The 16,064-nt window shown below is 35.0% G+C and overlaps 1 protein-coding gene across 1 annotated transcript in view; it reads right to left on the bottom strand.

Moving 5' to 3' along the window:
* TRIM36 (tripartite motif containing 36) overlaps positions 1-16,064 on the bottom strand; it is a 76,470-nt gene that overhangs the window by 18,614 nt on the left and 41,792 nt on the right. Inside the window, exons 3-7 of the mRNA XM_006886677.1 lie at positions 11,804-12,129; positions 9,564-9,710; positions 6,204-6,299; positions 1,866-2,119; positions 1,510-1,634 (exon numbers count right to left, since the gene is read on the bottom strand). Of these exons, the coding sequence (XP_006886739.1) occupies positions 1,510-1,634; positions 1,866-2,119; positions 6,204-6,299; positions 9,564-9,710; positions 11,804-12,129 (948 nt within the window). The remainder of the gene's footprint in view (positions 1-1,509; positions 1,635-1,865; positions 2,120-6,203; positions 6,300-9,563; positions 9,711-11,803; positions 12,130-16,064) is intronic.

Genomic DNA, 16,064 nt, shown 5'->3' with positions numbered 1-16,064 from the left:
ATCCTCTAAGACCCAGCTACTGCACTACTAAAGAATATGCCTCAAAGAAATCAGAACTGGGAGAGGAACAAAGATATGTACACCTACAATCACAGCAGCATTACTCACAATAGCAAGAACATGGAAACAATCAAATGAAATCCACATATGAATGGAAAGTGAAACTGTGGCACATTCACACAATGGAATTCTACACAGCACTAAGGAACTAAGGATTTTGTAAAATACTATGTAACTTTTGAAGCTCTGGTGGGCTAGTGGCAAGAAGTTGCACCATAGTCTGATGTTAGGGACCTCTCCAGATTACTGAAGAGCAATGGTGTCACTCTGGAGACTAAGGTGTGTCTGATACAGACCATGGTCTTTGCAATCACTTGATGTGTGTCAGAGAGTTGGACAATGACTAGGGAGGATAGAAGGAGAACTGATGCCTTTGAGTTGTGGTGTTGGAGAAGAGTGTTGAATATACCATGGACTATTAAGAGAACAAACAGGTTCTTCCTGGAGACGATTAAACCAGGCTGCTCCTTGAAGGCAAGGATTCTGAAGCTTTGTCTGACATACTCTGGACAAGAAGGGACCAGTCCTTGGAGAGGGACGTCATGCTTGGTAGGGTAGAGAAATGGTGCAGGAGAGGAAGACCCTCTATGAGGTGGATTGATTCAGTGACTGGAGTAATGGGGGTAGGTATGTCAGAGACAGTGAGACTGGCACAGGATAGCAGGGTTTAAGGATGTTGTACATAGGGTTGCTATGAGTCCCAGGAGACTCAACAACACATAACAACAACTATGTAACAGCTGGAACAGTACATAGATAAAGAACTACCAGAAGTTCAAGCAGGATTTAGAAAAAGCTGTGACACCAGGAATATCATTGCTGATGATACCAGATGGATACCAGAAAAATGGATACCAGAAAAATGTCTATTTATGCTTCATTGACTATGCACAAATGCATTTGACTCTGTGGATCATAACAAGTTGTGGTTGACATTGAGAAGAATGGGAGTTTCAGAGCACTTAATTGTACTCATGCAAAATCTATACCTGGAAAAAGAAGGCTCGTGTGCAAATGGAGTAGGGAATACTGCATGGTTTAAAAATTAAGAAGGGAGTGTGTCAGGAATGTATTATCTCTCTATACCTATTTAATTCATATGCTGAACAAATTATTCAAGAAGTTGAACTCTATGAAGAGGAGAATGACAGGGTAGTAATAGGTATACATCAATAGTAATTGATTATATAAAATACAATGTATATGAATTTATGAAACACAATGTAAATGAAACACAATGTAAACATTACTACATGCAATGGAAAAAAAACTTTTAAAAAAGATAGAAATAGAAACAATATATATACTTTTGGGGCAAAAATCAAACAGAATATGATTTCAAGATGAGATGATGGTCCTGGACAAGAGATATGTTCTGTGATGATATTTCAAACTAAAGAAAATGTAAATTTTTTTTCTACAAATATAAATTTAATGTAGGAGACTTACCATTAGAGAAAAAAGATAATTCTCCAAGAAGTTCTGTTTGTTTGGATGTATCAACAACATAGTCTTCAAAAGAAGTCTGAGCTGCAGGTCTAAAGCTCTTCAAAGATTCTGTAGCTTTCTGTATTCTATAGATAGATAAAATATTTTATATAAAAATTACTGTTTAAAGGCAAACAAAATCATCTTCAATGTGATTAACAATAACATTCACTTGACATTCAAATTAATAGTGAAGAGTGAAGACACAGAACACATAATACAACATTATAAATAATTTACAGCTAAAGTTGAAGTAGAAAGAACCATCTGATTAACATCGCCAAAGAAATTATAAAGTTAAAAACAAAAGAAAATACCTGAGGTGGAGTTGTTTTGCTGTCTGAACAAAGCAAGACTGATCCGTCTCCTTAAGTACTTCTTGAGCATATCCCACAAGCCCATTGTTCTCTAGAAGTCCTTGATATTCTTCCATTTGAGTCTGAAATTTATCTAATCTGAGTTTCTTAGATGTATCAATTGCTTTCAAAACAGATGATTTCCTCTCTTCAAGAACTTCAAAGAGCTTTTCAAAATGTGTAATTGCATCTTCTTTAGCTCTCTCTCCATTACACTATCAAAACACATACAAAAAAATTACCTCGTCTACCAAATCAATGTGTTTTCACAAAATTCTAGAGTCTATTTAGTGCCAAAAACAAAAATTTAGCAAAAGAAACTCAAATACCACTTTAAAATTTTTTAAATCTGATTTTAGAATATTCAGAACCATAACTTAGCATCAAATATTCTTAGCAAGGGATTTTGGTAATAGTTTAGACTTACTTTATAATTTGTAATATTGCATTTTGCTTAAGCTTTTCACCTCCTAAGTCCAGTAATAAAGAATTTTTCAATTAAAAAAGAAATTAAGTTCTCTGGTGGCTAAATCAGTAGAAGGTTGCCTTCCTTATTAACCAAAAGACAGGATGTTTCCATTGGTTCAAATGGACCAGTGTTCTCCATGGAGAGAAATGTGCACTCTCATTCTATTAAGATTTATAGCCTCAGAAACCTGACAGAAGGTCACAATGAGTCAGAACTGACTGCAGTGAGTGAGCGAAATAAGAAACAGTAATCTTAAAAATGTGTACAAAGGAATCTGAAGGAGAAATGAACTAATTTAACCAGACAGGAAAACATAATTTGAGGGTCTTGAATTCACTTCTATTGGGAATAATTTTTTTGTTATTTTTCTTCTCTATTTAAATTTTTAAAAAATCTAACCCACGGAAGAAAGAAACAGCATCTTTTACTGGAACATGAAAACACTTCAAATTCATATAACTTAATTTATGTTTAAATCCTGACTCAGTTGGGCAACCTAATTCAAATTACTTCATTCTATATGCCTCAGTTCTCTTTTGAGAGATGAAGAGATGAAGAAAATTTGCTCACTTTAGGGTTTTACGAAGGTTAAGATTGGCAGCATAAAACGTCTAAGACAATGTCACACACATACCAATAAATATCACCACAGTACCTGTAGCTATTATTATCATAAAATGATCTTAACTGTAGTGTCTATCAAATGTCTTAAAATCATAGACCAGTATGATTTAAAAAAGAATAACAGACTATTCAAAGGCAATTATCACAACAAACTCTTGAGCAACAATCAACAGAAAAGAAACCCTTCAAGAACATTCCTGAAAGTTTCCATTTCCAAAGGGCGTATTGCCAATGCCAACCTCTACAAAAAAGGATTTTTTTTCTTTTTCAGAATTCCCTGTTTCTTAAACTTCAGAGTCAAATTAAAATTTTCTATAAAAAGTAGTAGATGGGAGAGTGATGATGTCTTCACAGTATTTCAATAACACACCAAAACACTGAATGGATAGTGAATGAGGATGAGAGAAGAAGAATGGATGCCTTTGAGCTCTGGTATTGGAGAAGAGCACTGAACATCCCACGGTGGCCAAAGAACAAACACATACGTCTTGGAGAGGGTGCAGCTCTTTGGAAGCAAGGATGATGGGGCTTTGCCTTACATTCTTTGGACAGTTGCTAGAAAGGGGGCAATTCCTTGAAGGACATGATGCTGGGAAGGGCGGAGGGTTGGCAACGGAGAGGAAGACCCTCGACCAGCTGGAGTGATGTGGTGATTGCCACAATAGGCTCTTGGGTGTCAGGAAGTGTGAGGATGGCGCAGGATAGGATTGGTTTCAGATCTTTTCTTCAAAGGGTCGCTATGAGTAGTACTTGACTTGATGGCACCTAACACCACCACCACCACCACCACCCCCCCCCCACACAAAAACCCAAACACAAAAAACACCACTAAACCAGAAACACCATTACATATAGTAAAAAAATTCTGATTCTCTTAGGTTTATAAACGGAATTGCACAGTATATATTCCTTGTGGTTTATATCATTTTTTCAAATTATGTTAAGATTTATCTATGGTGGTAAACCTACTTATATACACTGTTGATTCTGTCACCTGTATTTTACTGCGGTAGAGTACTTGGGTAGTTTCCACCTTGTGGATATAAGAAATAATGCCACTATGAAATTTCTAACATAGATCTTTTCCTCTACATATATATTGTTATGTGTCATCAAATTACTTGTGACTCACTGTTACCCTATGTACAACAGCTCTGAACCCTGCTCTATCCTGAACCAACTTCATTGTCTCTGACACACCTACCGCAATATCCCAGTTACTGAGTCAATTGATCTCATCAAGAGTCTACCTCTCTTGCACAATTGCTTCACGCTCCCAAGCATGATGTCCTTCTCCAAGGACTGGTCCCTCCTTGTACCATGCCCAAAGTATGTCAGATGAAGCTTCAGAATCCTTGACTCCAAGGAGCAACCTGGTTTCACCCTCTAGGATGAACTTGTCCTCCTAGCAGTCCGCGGTATATAAAATACTCTTCTCCAATACCACAACTCACAGGCATCAATTCTTCTTCTATCATCTTAACATTGTCCAGCTCTCTGATGCACAGCAAGTAATTACAAAGTCCATGGCCAGGATAAGGCACACACCTTAAGTCTCTAGACTGACATCATTGCTCTTTAGTACTCTAGAGAGGTCCCTGACAGCAGATTTTCCCAATGCAATTCATCTTTTGATTTCTTGGCTGCTGGTTTCAAGAGTGTTAATTGTGGAGTCAAGCAAATGAAGCTGTTAATAATCTCAAACTCTCGACCATCTATCATGATGATACCATTTGGCCCAGTGGTGAGACTCTCACTTGATGTTGAATATCTAATTTTTTCATCATATTGGTTGGCATGTAAGTTCATATACATTGTGTTTCATTCATATACACTATGCTTCACACATTCCTTAATTCATACTGTGTTTCGAACAATTATTTATATACATTTCATTTTATAAATTCAATCACCATTAATTTATTGTTGTTGTTGTTGATTGCCTTCAAGTCAAGCATGACCCATAGCGACCCTATGAACAAAAGGCCTGAAGCCCCTCTACAGCTATCGACATTTATCAAAGTTCACAGAGTTTCCTGAAGCATGTTATTTAGGAAGTGGATGTTACCATTGATTTATGCCTACCATTACCCCATCTTTTCAAGTCTCAATTGGATTTTTCCCACTCCTTCAGCATTCCTCATCCCCTCACCAAACTCAAGTTATCTTAGTGATTTTCCTTCTCCTCATACTATTCTGTTAAACTTGGAATATCTAAATTTTTTTTTTTACCTTTTTTTTTTCTTTTTTTTAAATTTAGGTTGTTTATTTTTCATTTCAATGAACATCTACAGAGATTTTGGGATTCCATTCATTCATTGTTGCACCCTTCTCCCCGCACAAACCCCCACCCCCACCCCGTTTGCTCCTCTCCTTGAAAAGCAAAAGAAAAACTCCCTCATTGTTGTAGAATGAGGCTGGCATTGGGGTGGGGGTAACACTGAGAAAAACTGCGAGGTGCGGGGGCGGGGAATATCTAAATTTTTAATAAACTTACACCTAACTGCATATTTTTCAAATGTAATTTTTATTGTTAAATTTAATTCATTCACACATTGCTATCCAATCCAAACCAAATGATAACTGATTCTCTGTTGGTTTTCAGGAGACTATTAAATTGCATGGGAGGAAAGTGCCCATTTTTCTCCCAAAGGGCTGCTGGTGGATGCGAATTGTTAGAAACGCAACTCTTCTGGGTCAAAAACACAACTCCTTAAAGACTAGGCCACCGGAGTTTTCATTTTTAAATACAGAAAATTTTTTTAATTGATAATTTTCTTTTTATTGCTGATTTTGAAGACTGACTAACCGTCACATAAAAAATTATTCTTTTCTTTGTACCCCAATATAATTTAATCACTATCCCAGCACTCATCATATAGCATAATAATTTCTTTTTACATCTGTTAATATATTTGGAAGCAGGAGTGACATCCACTTCCTAAATGCTATGCCTCTGGAAACTCTATGAACTTTGAGAAATGATGACAGTTACAGAAAGACGTCAGGTCTTTTGTTCATAGGGTCGCTATGAGTCATGCTCGACTAGACGACAATCAATAACAACCTAATCTTACAAAAACAAGAGTGAAACCAATACAGGTGTGTACTTGGAAGCACACAGAGTACTTATAAACTTTTATGAATTAATAAATGAAGGCTTTGTTAAATAAATAAAAAATATAAAAAATCAATTTTTCACTTACCTCTGTTTCTTTCATTAATAAATTTAGTTCAGAAATCTGATTCTTCACCTGGCCCTCCTTACCAATAAGATAATCAATATCTTTTGAAAGTTTTTCCTGTTGAAACACAATGAGAATAGAAAAAGAAGTTAAAAGATGGCTTTAGGAATTTTCTCCCATTATACAGTTCTCATCCTCTTCTACATTCTATGATGAATATAGTAAAATCAACTACCAACAGCACACTCAGCAAGTACCTATACCTCACTACCTGCTCCTATGCCACTGGACCAAAAACAGACATCAACCAGCACCTGTCTAACCTGCTCTCAGTCACCTTGCATGACCAGCAGACCGAGGCCAGAGCTCACCCACCCAGCCATTACCCCACTCACACAGAGACAGGTAGTAAACACTCCAGTACTGTGAGACTGATGCCCAGAATAGGACATCCGTCCCATCTGCCACCTATATCAAACAAAATATTTTTAAAATCAGGACACAGCAAACAAATAGACAATTAATAAATAAATATCTTAAGTTTTTGAGAACACAAGATGATATGACATCACCTAATGAAGTGGTACTAGATGAAGCCAGCAAATGATTAAAACATAAGAACCAGAAAATTTCCCAAGGAAATGGTAATGTCCTCTAAACTCTCCCACATTGTGTAGTAGTTTACAAATACTTCACTATTCTTCAGTGCTGCATAGTACTCCACTGTGTAAATTAACCAGTTTCTCTATCTATTCATTGGCTGATACACATTTGGGTATACATATATTGGTCTGAGTCTCAGCTCTGATTTCTTTGGGGTATATTCCGAGTAGTAGAATAGCTGGGTCTTATGGAATTTCTACATTCATCTTTTTAAGGAAACAACAGACTACCATCCACAGTGGCTATACCATTTTACAATCCCAAGCAGTGAATGAGATTTCCAATCTCTCCACATTCTCACCAACATTAAGGGGAAGGGTGAAAATCACTAAGTTAGCAGAGGGTTAAAAAAAAAAAGATAGCAGAGGTTAGTGGGCAGATGAAGAAGTGAAGCAACAGGAAAGATGCAATGGAAACTTGCAGGCCAGTGGATATCCTAAGATGCAGGCACACTCACTGTTAACTGCAGGCAACATCTTCACAGTAGGAAAAAAAATGGAATCTGCTTAAGCCCCCAATACACGACTGGATAAACAACACATATAAAAGTGTAACATAATGCTACATTAAAGAATAAAGATGAAATTTGTGAAACACATCACAACATGGACGAATCTCAAAGGCATTACATTAAGTGAAAAAGTCAATAACAAAAGAATAAGTATCATTGAGAAACATAAAGGCCAGCTGGTATAAGAGTCCACAGAGGCAATGTTCTACATCCTACTTTACTGAGTTAAGACCAGAGTCTTAGAAGCTCTTGATCAGCCATCTCAAGCTCAACTATTGGTCTCTCCTTGTCTGAAACATAGAAGAAAAGCAAAGACGCATAGAAATTACTAGTGCAAAGTTCAGCTATGTTGTTCATAGGATTGCTATGAGTCACAGCACTTGCTCCAAAACAAAGTTCAAAAGGAAGGGACAGTTAATAAGCAAATGGAATAGCAATCCAAGGAGGAAGTAAGAATGATGATGCTACATGAAGGTGATTACAACTGTCACAAAATAAAATGTCATTGCCTGGAAGATACGAAATCCTGAGGATGGCCTAGGATAGGACAAAGTTCAGTTCACAGGGTTGCTATGAGTCATAGTTGACTCAAAAGCACACTAACAACAACAGAAGATATATAAACCCTAGTTAGTAAGACATAAAAAGGAAAAAATATACAGTGTTAATACCCATCAGAAAACCACTGCTATCAAGCCCATTCTGGATCATAGCAACACTCCATCTGGTGACCAGTCTTTAGACTGCCCATCTTTTATGGAGCAACTGGTAAATTCAAACTACCTTTTGACTGTTGTTGTTACGTGCCAACAACGTGTCAAACTATGACCCACAGCGACAGTATGAACAATGCTCTGAACCCCGCCCTACCCTGAGCCAATCTCAGTCTCTGATACACACAATTGTGTCGATCCATCTCATCCAAGTTCTTCCTCTTCTATGCTGACCCTCTGTAGATGTGCTTCTCCAAGGACTGGTCCCTCCCAACAACATGTCCAAAATATGTGAGACAAACTGGTTTCACCCTCTCCAGAAAAGACCTATTTGTTATCTTGCCAAATCATGGTATAGTTAATACTCTTCTCCAGCAGCACAACTCAAAAGCATTGTTCTTCCATCATCTTTATTCCTTGTTCAGCTCTCAGATGCACAGCAAGCAACTGAGAAGACGATGGCCTGGATTAGGCCCACTTAGTCTCTAGACTGACACTGTTTCTCTTTTGAGCTCTGGAGAGATCTTCGACAGCAGATTTTCTTTGTGTAACTCATCTTTTGATTTCCTGATTGATGTGCCAAGAGTGGTGACTGTGGCTACAGTAAGATGAAATCACTAACAACCTCAATCATTTCTCTTATCATGACACTGCTTATTGACACAGTTGTGAGGATCTTTGTTTCCTTGATGGTGAGATGTAATCCATATTGAAGGCTGCAGTCTTGGACCTTCTGCAACAAATGTTTCAAGTCCTCCTCAGTTTTAGCAAGGAAATATGTTAAGGTATATTAAAGTGCTAACAAGCAGGAATATCATTTTAAAAACCAAAATGGTATTTTTAATTGCTATATGTGAACATAAAGTTTGCCTCTGAATTGTGATGTTGGCAAAGGAAATTGAAAATACAACAGACAGCTGACAAATCTGTCTTGGAACAAGTGCAACCAGAGTGTTGTTATCTTCCATACTTTGGGTATGTTATCAGAAAGGCCAGCCCCTAGAAAAGAATATCAAACTTGTAAAGGTAGAAGGTTGGTGAAGGAGAAGAACATTTTCAACAAGATGGACTAAAACAGTGACTACAGCAATGGGCTTAAACCCATCAGAGGCTGTAAAGATAGAACTGGATCGGGCAGGCTTCTATCTGTGTAAGGTGGAGTCAACTTGACAGCATCTATCAATACTAATCAAGAGAGAAAGCTGTCGTTGGAAAAGACAACAGGCTTGGTAAAGCAGTAGATCAACCAACCACAAAAGAGGAAGAACCTCAATAAGAAAGAACCCCACAGTGACTGAGACAATTGACCCAAATAAAACTACAACAGTGATGACTGCAAGAGAAGGTAGTATTTGGATCTGCTGCCTACAAAGTCACTAGGAGTTTGAACAGCCTAGACAACAACATATAACAATATCATTAAGCAAAATTTCACACTTTTATAAGGAAAAACTTAAATGCAGAAAATCACAAATACCAAAAAATCTGTCTTACCTTTAAGGTTTTGTAAGCAGTGCTCATCGTGGTGACACGGTGATTGGAATGAGTACCACCCAGCTTACAGAGATGACAAACAGGTCTCCGACATAACTCACAGTACATATTTATTCTCTCCGATTCATGTTCTGGGCACATTAAAATCTACGTAAAGAAAAAAATGTGCTTAAGGGTCTTCATAAATTACATGTATTCAAAGGGTTTCAAGTAATCTGTGAAATTCTAAAACACAGTTCTGCATTATAAAAGTTACTAAGTAGTACACCAATGTTCATAACAGCTTTATTAACAGAAAGAAAATGGAAACAACAAATGGATTAAGAAATGCTGATATAGTCACACTACAGAATACTATGCAGCAGTAAAGAACAACAAAGAATCTAATGAGCATTATGTTGAGTGAAATAACCTAGTGACAAAAGGACAAATACTGAATAAAACCACTCCTATGAAAATAGAAGGGGGCAACTAATGGGTGGAAGCGGGGAAGGGGAAGACTAGAAATGCTAAGGGTAGACAAAGAATACTACAAAGACCAGTTCAAAAGAGGATCAACCTGATAAGAATCAAGATAAAAACAACACAGCTATTGCAGTTAGCAAATAGGAACAAGCTATATTCAACTGTTTAAAAGAAAAAGGGGAGAGGGGATGTGGAAGAAGGATGAGGAAATCACTAGGACAGTAGAGAATAGGGGGATCTGGCGGTGAAGGAATAGGTAAGGCATAATGAGTACCTGAGAAAGGGAGACAAAAGTAATAGAGCAATAATATCTAATTATATAAAGCACAATGTACAGAAATGATTGTATGAAACAAAACATATATGAATGAAACATGCTATGTTGTTGTTGTTAACTGCCGTGGAGTCAAGCAGGTCAAAAGACCTAAAGCCTTTCTGTAACTGTAGTTGTTTCTTAAAGTTCATAGAGTTTCCAGGGGCATGTAACTTAGGAAGTGGAGGCCAGTCCTGCTTCCAAAGAAGCAATATATATGAATTATGATATAAAAAAATGAATGATGGTATAAGTAATTTTTAAAATTATCACTAAATAAAACCATTTAATTAAATGGAAATGTTAAAAATAAGTCTTTGATAAAAATAAGCTTTAGATATACCACAAGAAAATTTTCTCTTATAATTACTATTTTTTTTAATTTGAAGATATGTAGATGTCATTTCCACTAACCTGGTAACAAATAAATATTTTATTCCTATCAGAGCCAAGTGGAGTGATTAAGCAAACCAAAACAATCATAATGACTAAGCAATTCTTAATCATGATCAATATTTTTTACTATAACAAGTACCAAAAACAAGTAACTTACTTGAACCAAAACAAGTGAAGAGAGCTCATTGCTTCACTACCCCTCACTCTTAAAGTCTTAGAATAGACTATCAAAAACACCAAAATAGGTTTGATCATTCCATGTTAATTGTACTGATGTTTAACACATTTAGAACTATGCTCAGATTGGTTAAGTTTTAACTTTTTCATATTATCTGTAAATTATCATCATAAGTACATTTAAGATTTTATGTACAATAACTTTTCATTAGGAAAGGAGAAATCCTTTCAACTGACATGAAAATCAACTAAAAAGCTGTCCTCTATGATTTCAACTAACTGTTAACTAGTCTTAAAAGTTCATTATGAAATGACACATTTCATTATGAAATGCCCTAATATGAATGCAGAAGACTAGAAAGATTTTTTTTTCTACATTCTCAACTTATTCTGCTTACCATTAACAAAATGGGGCAAACATCAAACTACATAAAGAACTTTGGAGAATTATTTTTAAAATTATACAGAACATTTAAGAAACAAGTTCCATTTCAGAGATTTTATATAATCATCATAACACAAAATTTAAAATATAAATCTAGAATTTTTCACAGTCCAGTTTCTGTAACTGAAATGTCAGAAAAGCATGTTCCACAGTCAACTCTTTCAGATAATCATGAATAACAACATTAAAGCACAAAAGCTTTAACTATTTCAATCTAAAGATATGCCTTTCCTCTATTATTCAGAATTATTATTGTGAGTATTATATTTTAGTATTGTATTATGATACAATACTGTTTCTATGTTGTTAAGATGTTTAGCCTCATATTAAATAATGCCTTTCAACGATGAGGAGTAAAGTTCCCATATCTGTTTTATGAGCAAGTACACGACTCATTATCATTTCTTTTATAGCATCACATTTAATACTCCAGAAATCACTTACCTTGGGTCTAAAATTAGTAGTTGGACCCACATACTCATGCTGAGCTTTTACAGTACCCCAAGGATGATAAATTTTGAAGCATTCATTGCAATAACTTGCACTACAGTCCATGCAACTTTTTGTGGATTCCTGAGCTGGTGGTTTGCAAAGATCACACATGATGGCTGTGGCTGCCCTAGCAGCCTGTCGATATCTTTCCACAATGGTTTCCAAAGTGAAATTTCTAAACAGACCATTAATTCCACGTTCTCCAAGATCCACGTCATGCTCACAACCAGGACAAGGAAAAGTAGTTGTTCTAAGAGTCAGTGAATTGCGTTTCCAGCCTGTGTAATTATTAAGTCCTTGTTTAGTTATATCAGTTGGAAAATGAGTAGAATGAAGAAAACAAGTTTTAAAAAGATATCTAAGTCCATTCTAAAAACATACAAAAGTAGCTCTATATGAATCAATTTGTATTTCAAAAAAATTTTTCAAACACTATTGCTTTTTTACTGAATTTCTCTTGGTATACCACAAATAGCTCAAGTCATTACATCAAAGAGAAAAAAGAAAATATTCTATATTAAATCCCTATAAAAGCCACATTAAATCAAACAGATGCATGGATAAAACATATACTACAATATTACACAGTGTCAAAGTCTTTTAAAATTATATCACATTTATAGTTATTTGTATAAACCATAAATAACCGTATCAATTTTGGCTCTGATCTACATTAATACAGTCTTAATTGATTGATATACAGTCCTGAATTAGGACCATAGATAGGTTCCAGGAAAATTCATTAAATATTTGAAACTGTGTGCAAAGTCTGCATCTTCTATACACATATATGCATAAGCCTTTTTTTCCTGGCTAAACAATCCAGAGCTTTTTTTGATTATTCAAAGGACATGAGACTCCAAAATTAAGAACTACCGCAATAAAACAGTTTTCCACTGTAGTATTGTTTTATCTGGAGAAATTCAGTAGACAGAAATGAGGTATAATTATAGAGAGGGGGAAAATTCATTCATAGACCTAGAATTTAGTGATTTTAAGAAGGACCAACCATTTAGTATCTTCTTCTGACCTGAAAAAAAGAATTATTAAGATTACTTAATTCAGTAAGCCAAGAATTATTTTTTAAGAAATCTTAATTTTTGAATACAGATACACCTTGGTATCACATTTCTGTTAAATATTAACATCCTGATTTTACTCAATAAAGAAAATGAGGCATGAAAATCCCTGTAGCCCAGGTTGCAGACACATGTGTGCCATATTACATTTCATTATTTACAAATTTACTTTTGAGAGTATGCTATCTTGACTTCTCACAAAGTAAGTTACTTTAAACATTAAAAAAGCTTCTTAATTTGTAGCCTTCTTTTATTACTATCATGCACCAAAGACACATAGCTAAATTCAGTAAACCCTATTTAGAAAAGATCATTAAATACTTTCATTTCTACTGACTTTACAAATTTTAGCACTCAGTAAAGTATCTCCAAAGATATCTAGCATGTCAGTACTCAGGTAAAATCAACTACGAGTTCATATGCTGTGACTTTACAGCATGCTAGATAGCAACAGACCTTGAAAGCTATTTACTCAACATGCAGAACATTTTTACTATATTCATTTAAAGATATTTGCAATCTTTACATTTTAATTAATGTATATATACAAAAAACCTATCCATAAAAATCTGAAAATCCTACTTAAAATATTCTTATAATAATTTTAAAAACATGCAATATGGTCAAGATGTTTCACTCCACAGCAGGCATGTAACCAAAAAGAAAAAAACACAAAAAAATTTGAAAAAAAAAAAAAGCAGCAAAGCTAGTTTCAAAACACATGCCAGATAATTTAATTTAATGGAAAAACAAGCCAAACAACTCTGAAAGTGATATAATGCAGTGGTCAAGTTTAAAAACATGGAATGGAAATTCACATTAATTGCATGCGTCTACACGTGAACTAGGTGACAAAAATGAAAATGAATGAATTCCAAGTTAATGTTTTTTAAAAAATGGATTATCATTGGTTTAAGAATTTGAAGGTGTATTAACTGAGTAATATGACGAATGAAAATAAAATCATGATAATGAAATCATCATTTAACCTGGACACTGGTAACACCCTGACTTGGGTCTTTTTATGTTTAGAACCTTTAGAAAAGATATTTCATCCCTTTTCTGTAAAACCTCTTCAATAAAGCATCACACTGACCTTCAACTAGACAGAACAATGAACCAAGGCACATGTTAACTTTTCACATAATGTATTTCAAATATATAGTCTGCTTCTCTAAACAAAGTTTTAAAATTCTTAACTCTTTCTAATAAATGCTAAGGAACTTTTACATCATCTGTCATATTTTCTTCACTGCTTTCTGCTCTGGGCAAGAAAGGAAAACAGGGCAGTCCTAAGGATATTATGGGAAGTAAACATAATGAAAAAACTCAGTTAGTAGAACTCAGGGTAAAATACAGTCAGTTTTTCACCCAACAGTCAAGTCTAATACAATGGTCATGTGACCAATGTGGCTATTTAAATTTAATTAAAATGAAATAAATTTAAAATCCCTTTACTCGTTCACACTAACTACATTCCAAATTTCCAGTGGCCAAGAGTAGCTAGCACCTACCCTATTGGGAAGAGCTGAGTTAAACAAGTCCATTAAAGTGGGAAGTTCTACTGGACAGTGCTCCACTAAACTCTCTTCTCATTGCCATGGAGCTGGAACTGACTCTTAAAGCTGATGCTGCAGAGGGCTTCTGAGGCTGTAAATTTCACAGAGAAATCTGCCTATTTCAAATCACCAGAGAGGATTGGCCTCTGAGTTAGCAGATTAATTAACTGCCTATATATGCCACCAGAACTGCTAGAAAGCAGGAAATAGCAAAAAGTTATGATGATTTGGAAAGATACGGAAGTAACAGAGATTAATGCAAATCTTATGTCAAACTGAGTTGTGGAGTCAATAATATTTGCAAATTATTTGAATACAGCCAACTTGTTGAATCTGTTTTCATCCCATTATTACCATAAAGACAACAAAACAATAAAGTACAAATTATGACACAATTTAAAAATGAAAACTTAAAAAATAAAATTTTAAAAAATTAAAACTTCAAAATAATCTCAAGTCATCTCATTGAAAAATTCTATCCCCCAAAAATCAGTTTTTACTAATATGCATACTATTAAAATACCAAAAGGAAAATAATGTGTTTTAAGACAAAGATAAGGAAACTCATTCATAACTAACAGTTTGCAAACTTTTAACAGTTGTATCTTCTCCCATATTTTGATTACAGACAATGTCTCCACTGTTAACACCTACCCCTTTACTGAACTTCCTACATTTGAACTTGCTGGTATGTGGCTGATAATGTTTTATGATGCCATCACTTAAGAGTCTTTTAGCACATTCTGATCATTTGATGACTCTCAGGTTAGCACTTTACAACTTGCAAAAACTAATTTTCTGAGACACGTAATATATTAAAAATGGCTTTAATGGGGAGCTCTGGTGGCCTAGTGGCAAGAAGCTGCACTGCAATCCCAGAGGCGGTTCAAATCCACCAGATGCTCTGCCGAGGAAGGAGGGACAATCTCCTCCTGTACCAGTCAGATCTGATTTGACGGTACACACACACAAAAATAATAAAATAAAAAATTAAAAAAAAAATGGCTTTAAGAAAGCTTTTCTTTGGCAAACAGCTACTACCTTCAAGCAGTTAGTAATTTCTACTCTCAGGCACTTTACAAAACTGATAAGAAAAAAAATCCATGTGATTCCTAGAAGTTTCTCGGTTAAAATTGAGGGATTCAGAAAGTGATGAGGAAGGCAGAAAAGGGATAACATATTTCAGGTTTATGATTCTCAAAATATAGAGAGAGTATCACCAATATTCTACAAAAGTAAATTTTTATTTAAAGGCCAACTGGATTAAAACTAAAAAAAAAACAAACAAAAAAGTAGCTCATCTTTCACAAAGAATCAAATACTTCAGAAAGCCTAAAAAAAGCCTGTATTATTTACTTGAAAGTCGGCAGGATTTCAAAGTCAAAAATCTTATATTGATAGCATATTCATAAAATAAGTGAATATTTACTTTAAAATTATCAACACCTTTAACCAAATTTTAAAATATGTAATAAAGTATAACTTTATTTAAACCTCCTCACCACAAGTTAGTAATATGGTTTTCTTTTTTAAGATAATCTATTTTTTAAAAAAACAAACCAGAAGACATGTTAC

Source organism: Elephantulus edwardii, unplaced genomic scaffold, assembly GCF_000299155.1.
Source record: "Elephantulus edwardii isolate Elephantulus edwardi_28Jun2011 unplaced genomic scaffold, EleEdw1.0 scaffold00050, whole genome shotgun sequence".
Lineage (NCBI taxonomy): Eukaryota > Metazoa > Chordata > Mammalia > Macroscelidea > Macroscelididae > Elephantulus > Elephantulus edwardii.
Note: the sequence above shows the minus strand (reverse complement) of the source record. Positions and strands in the feature narration are given on the sequence as shown.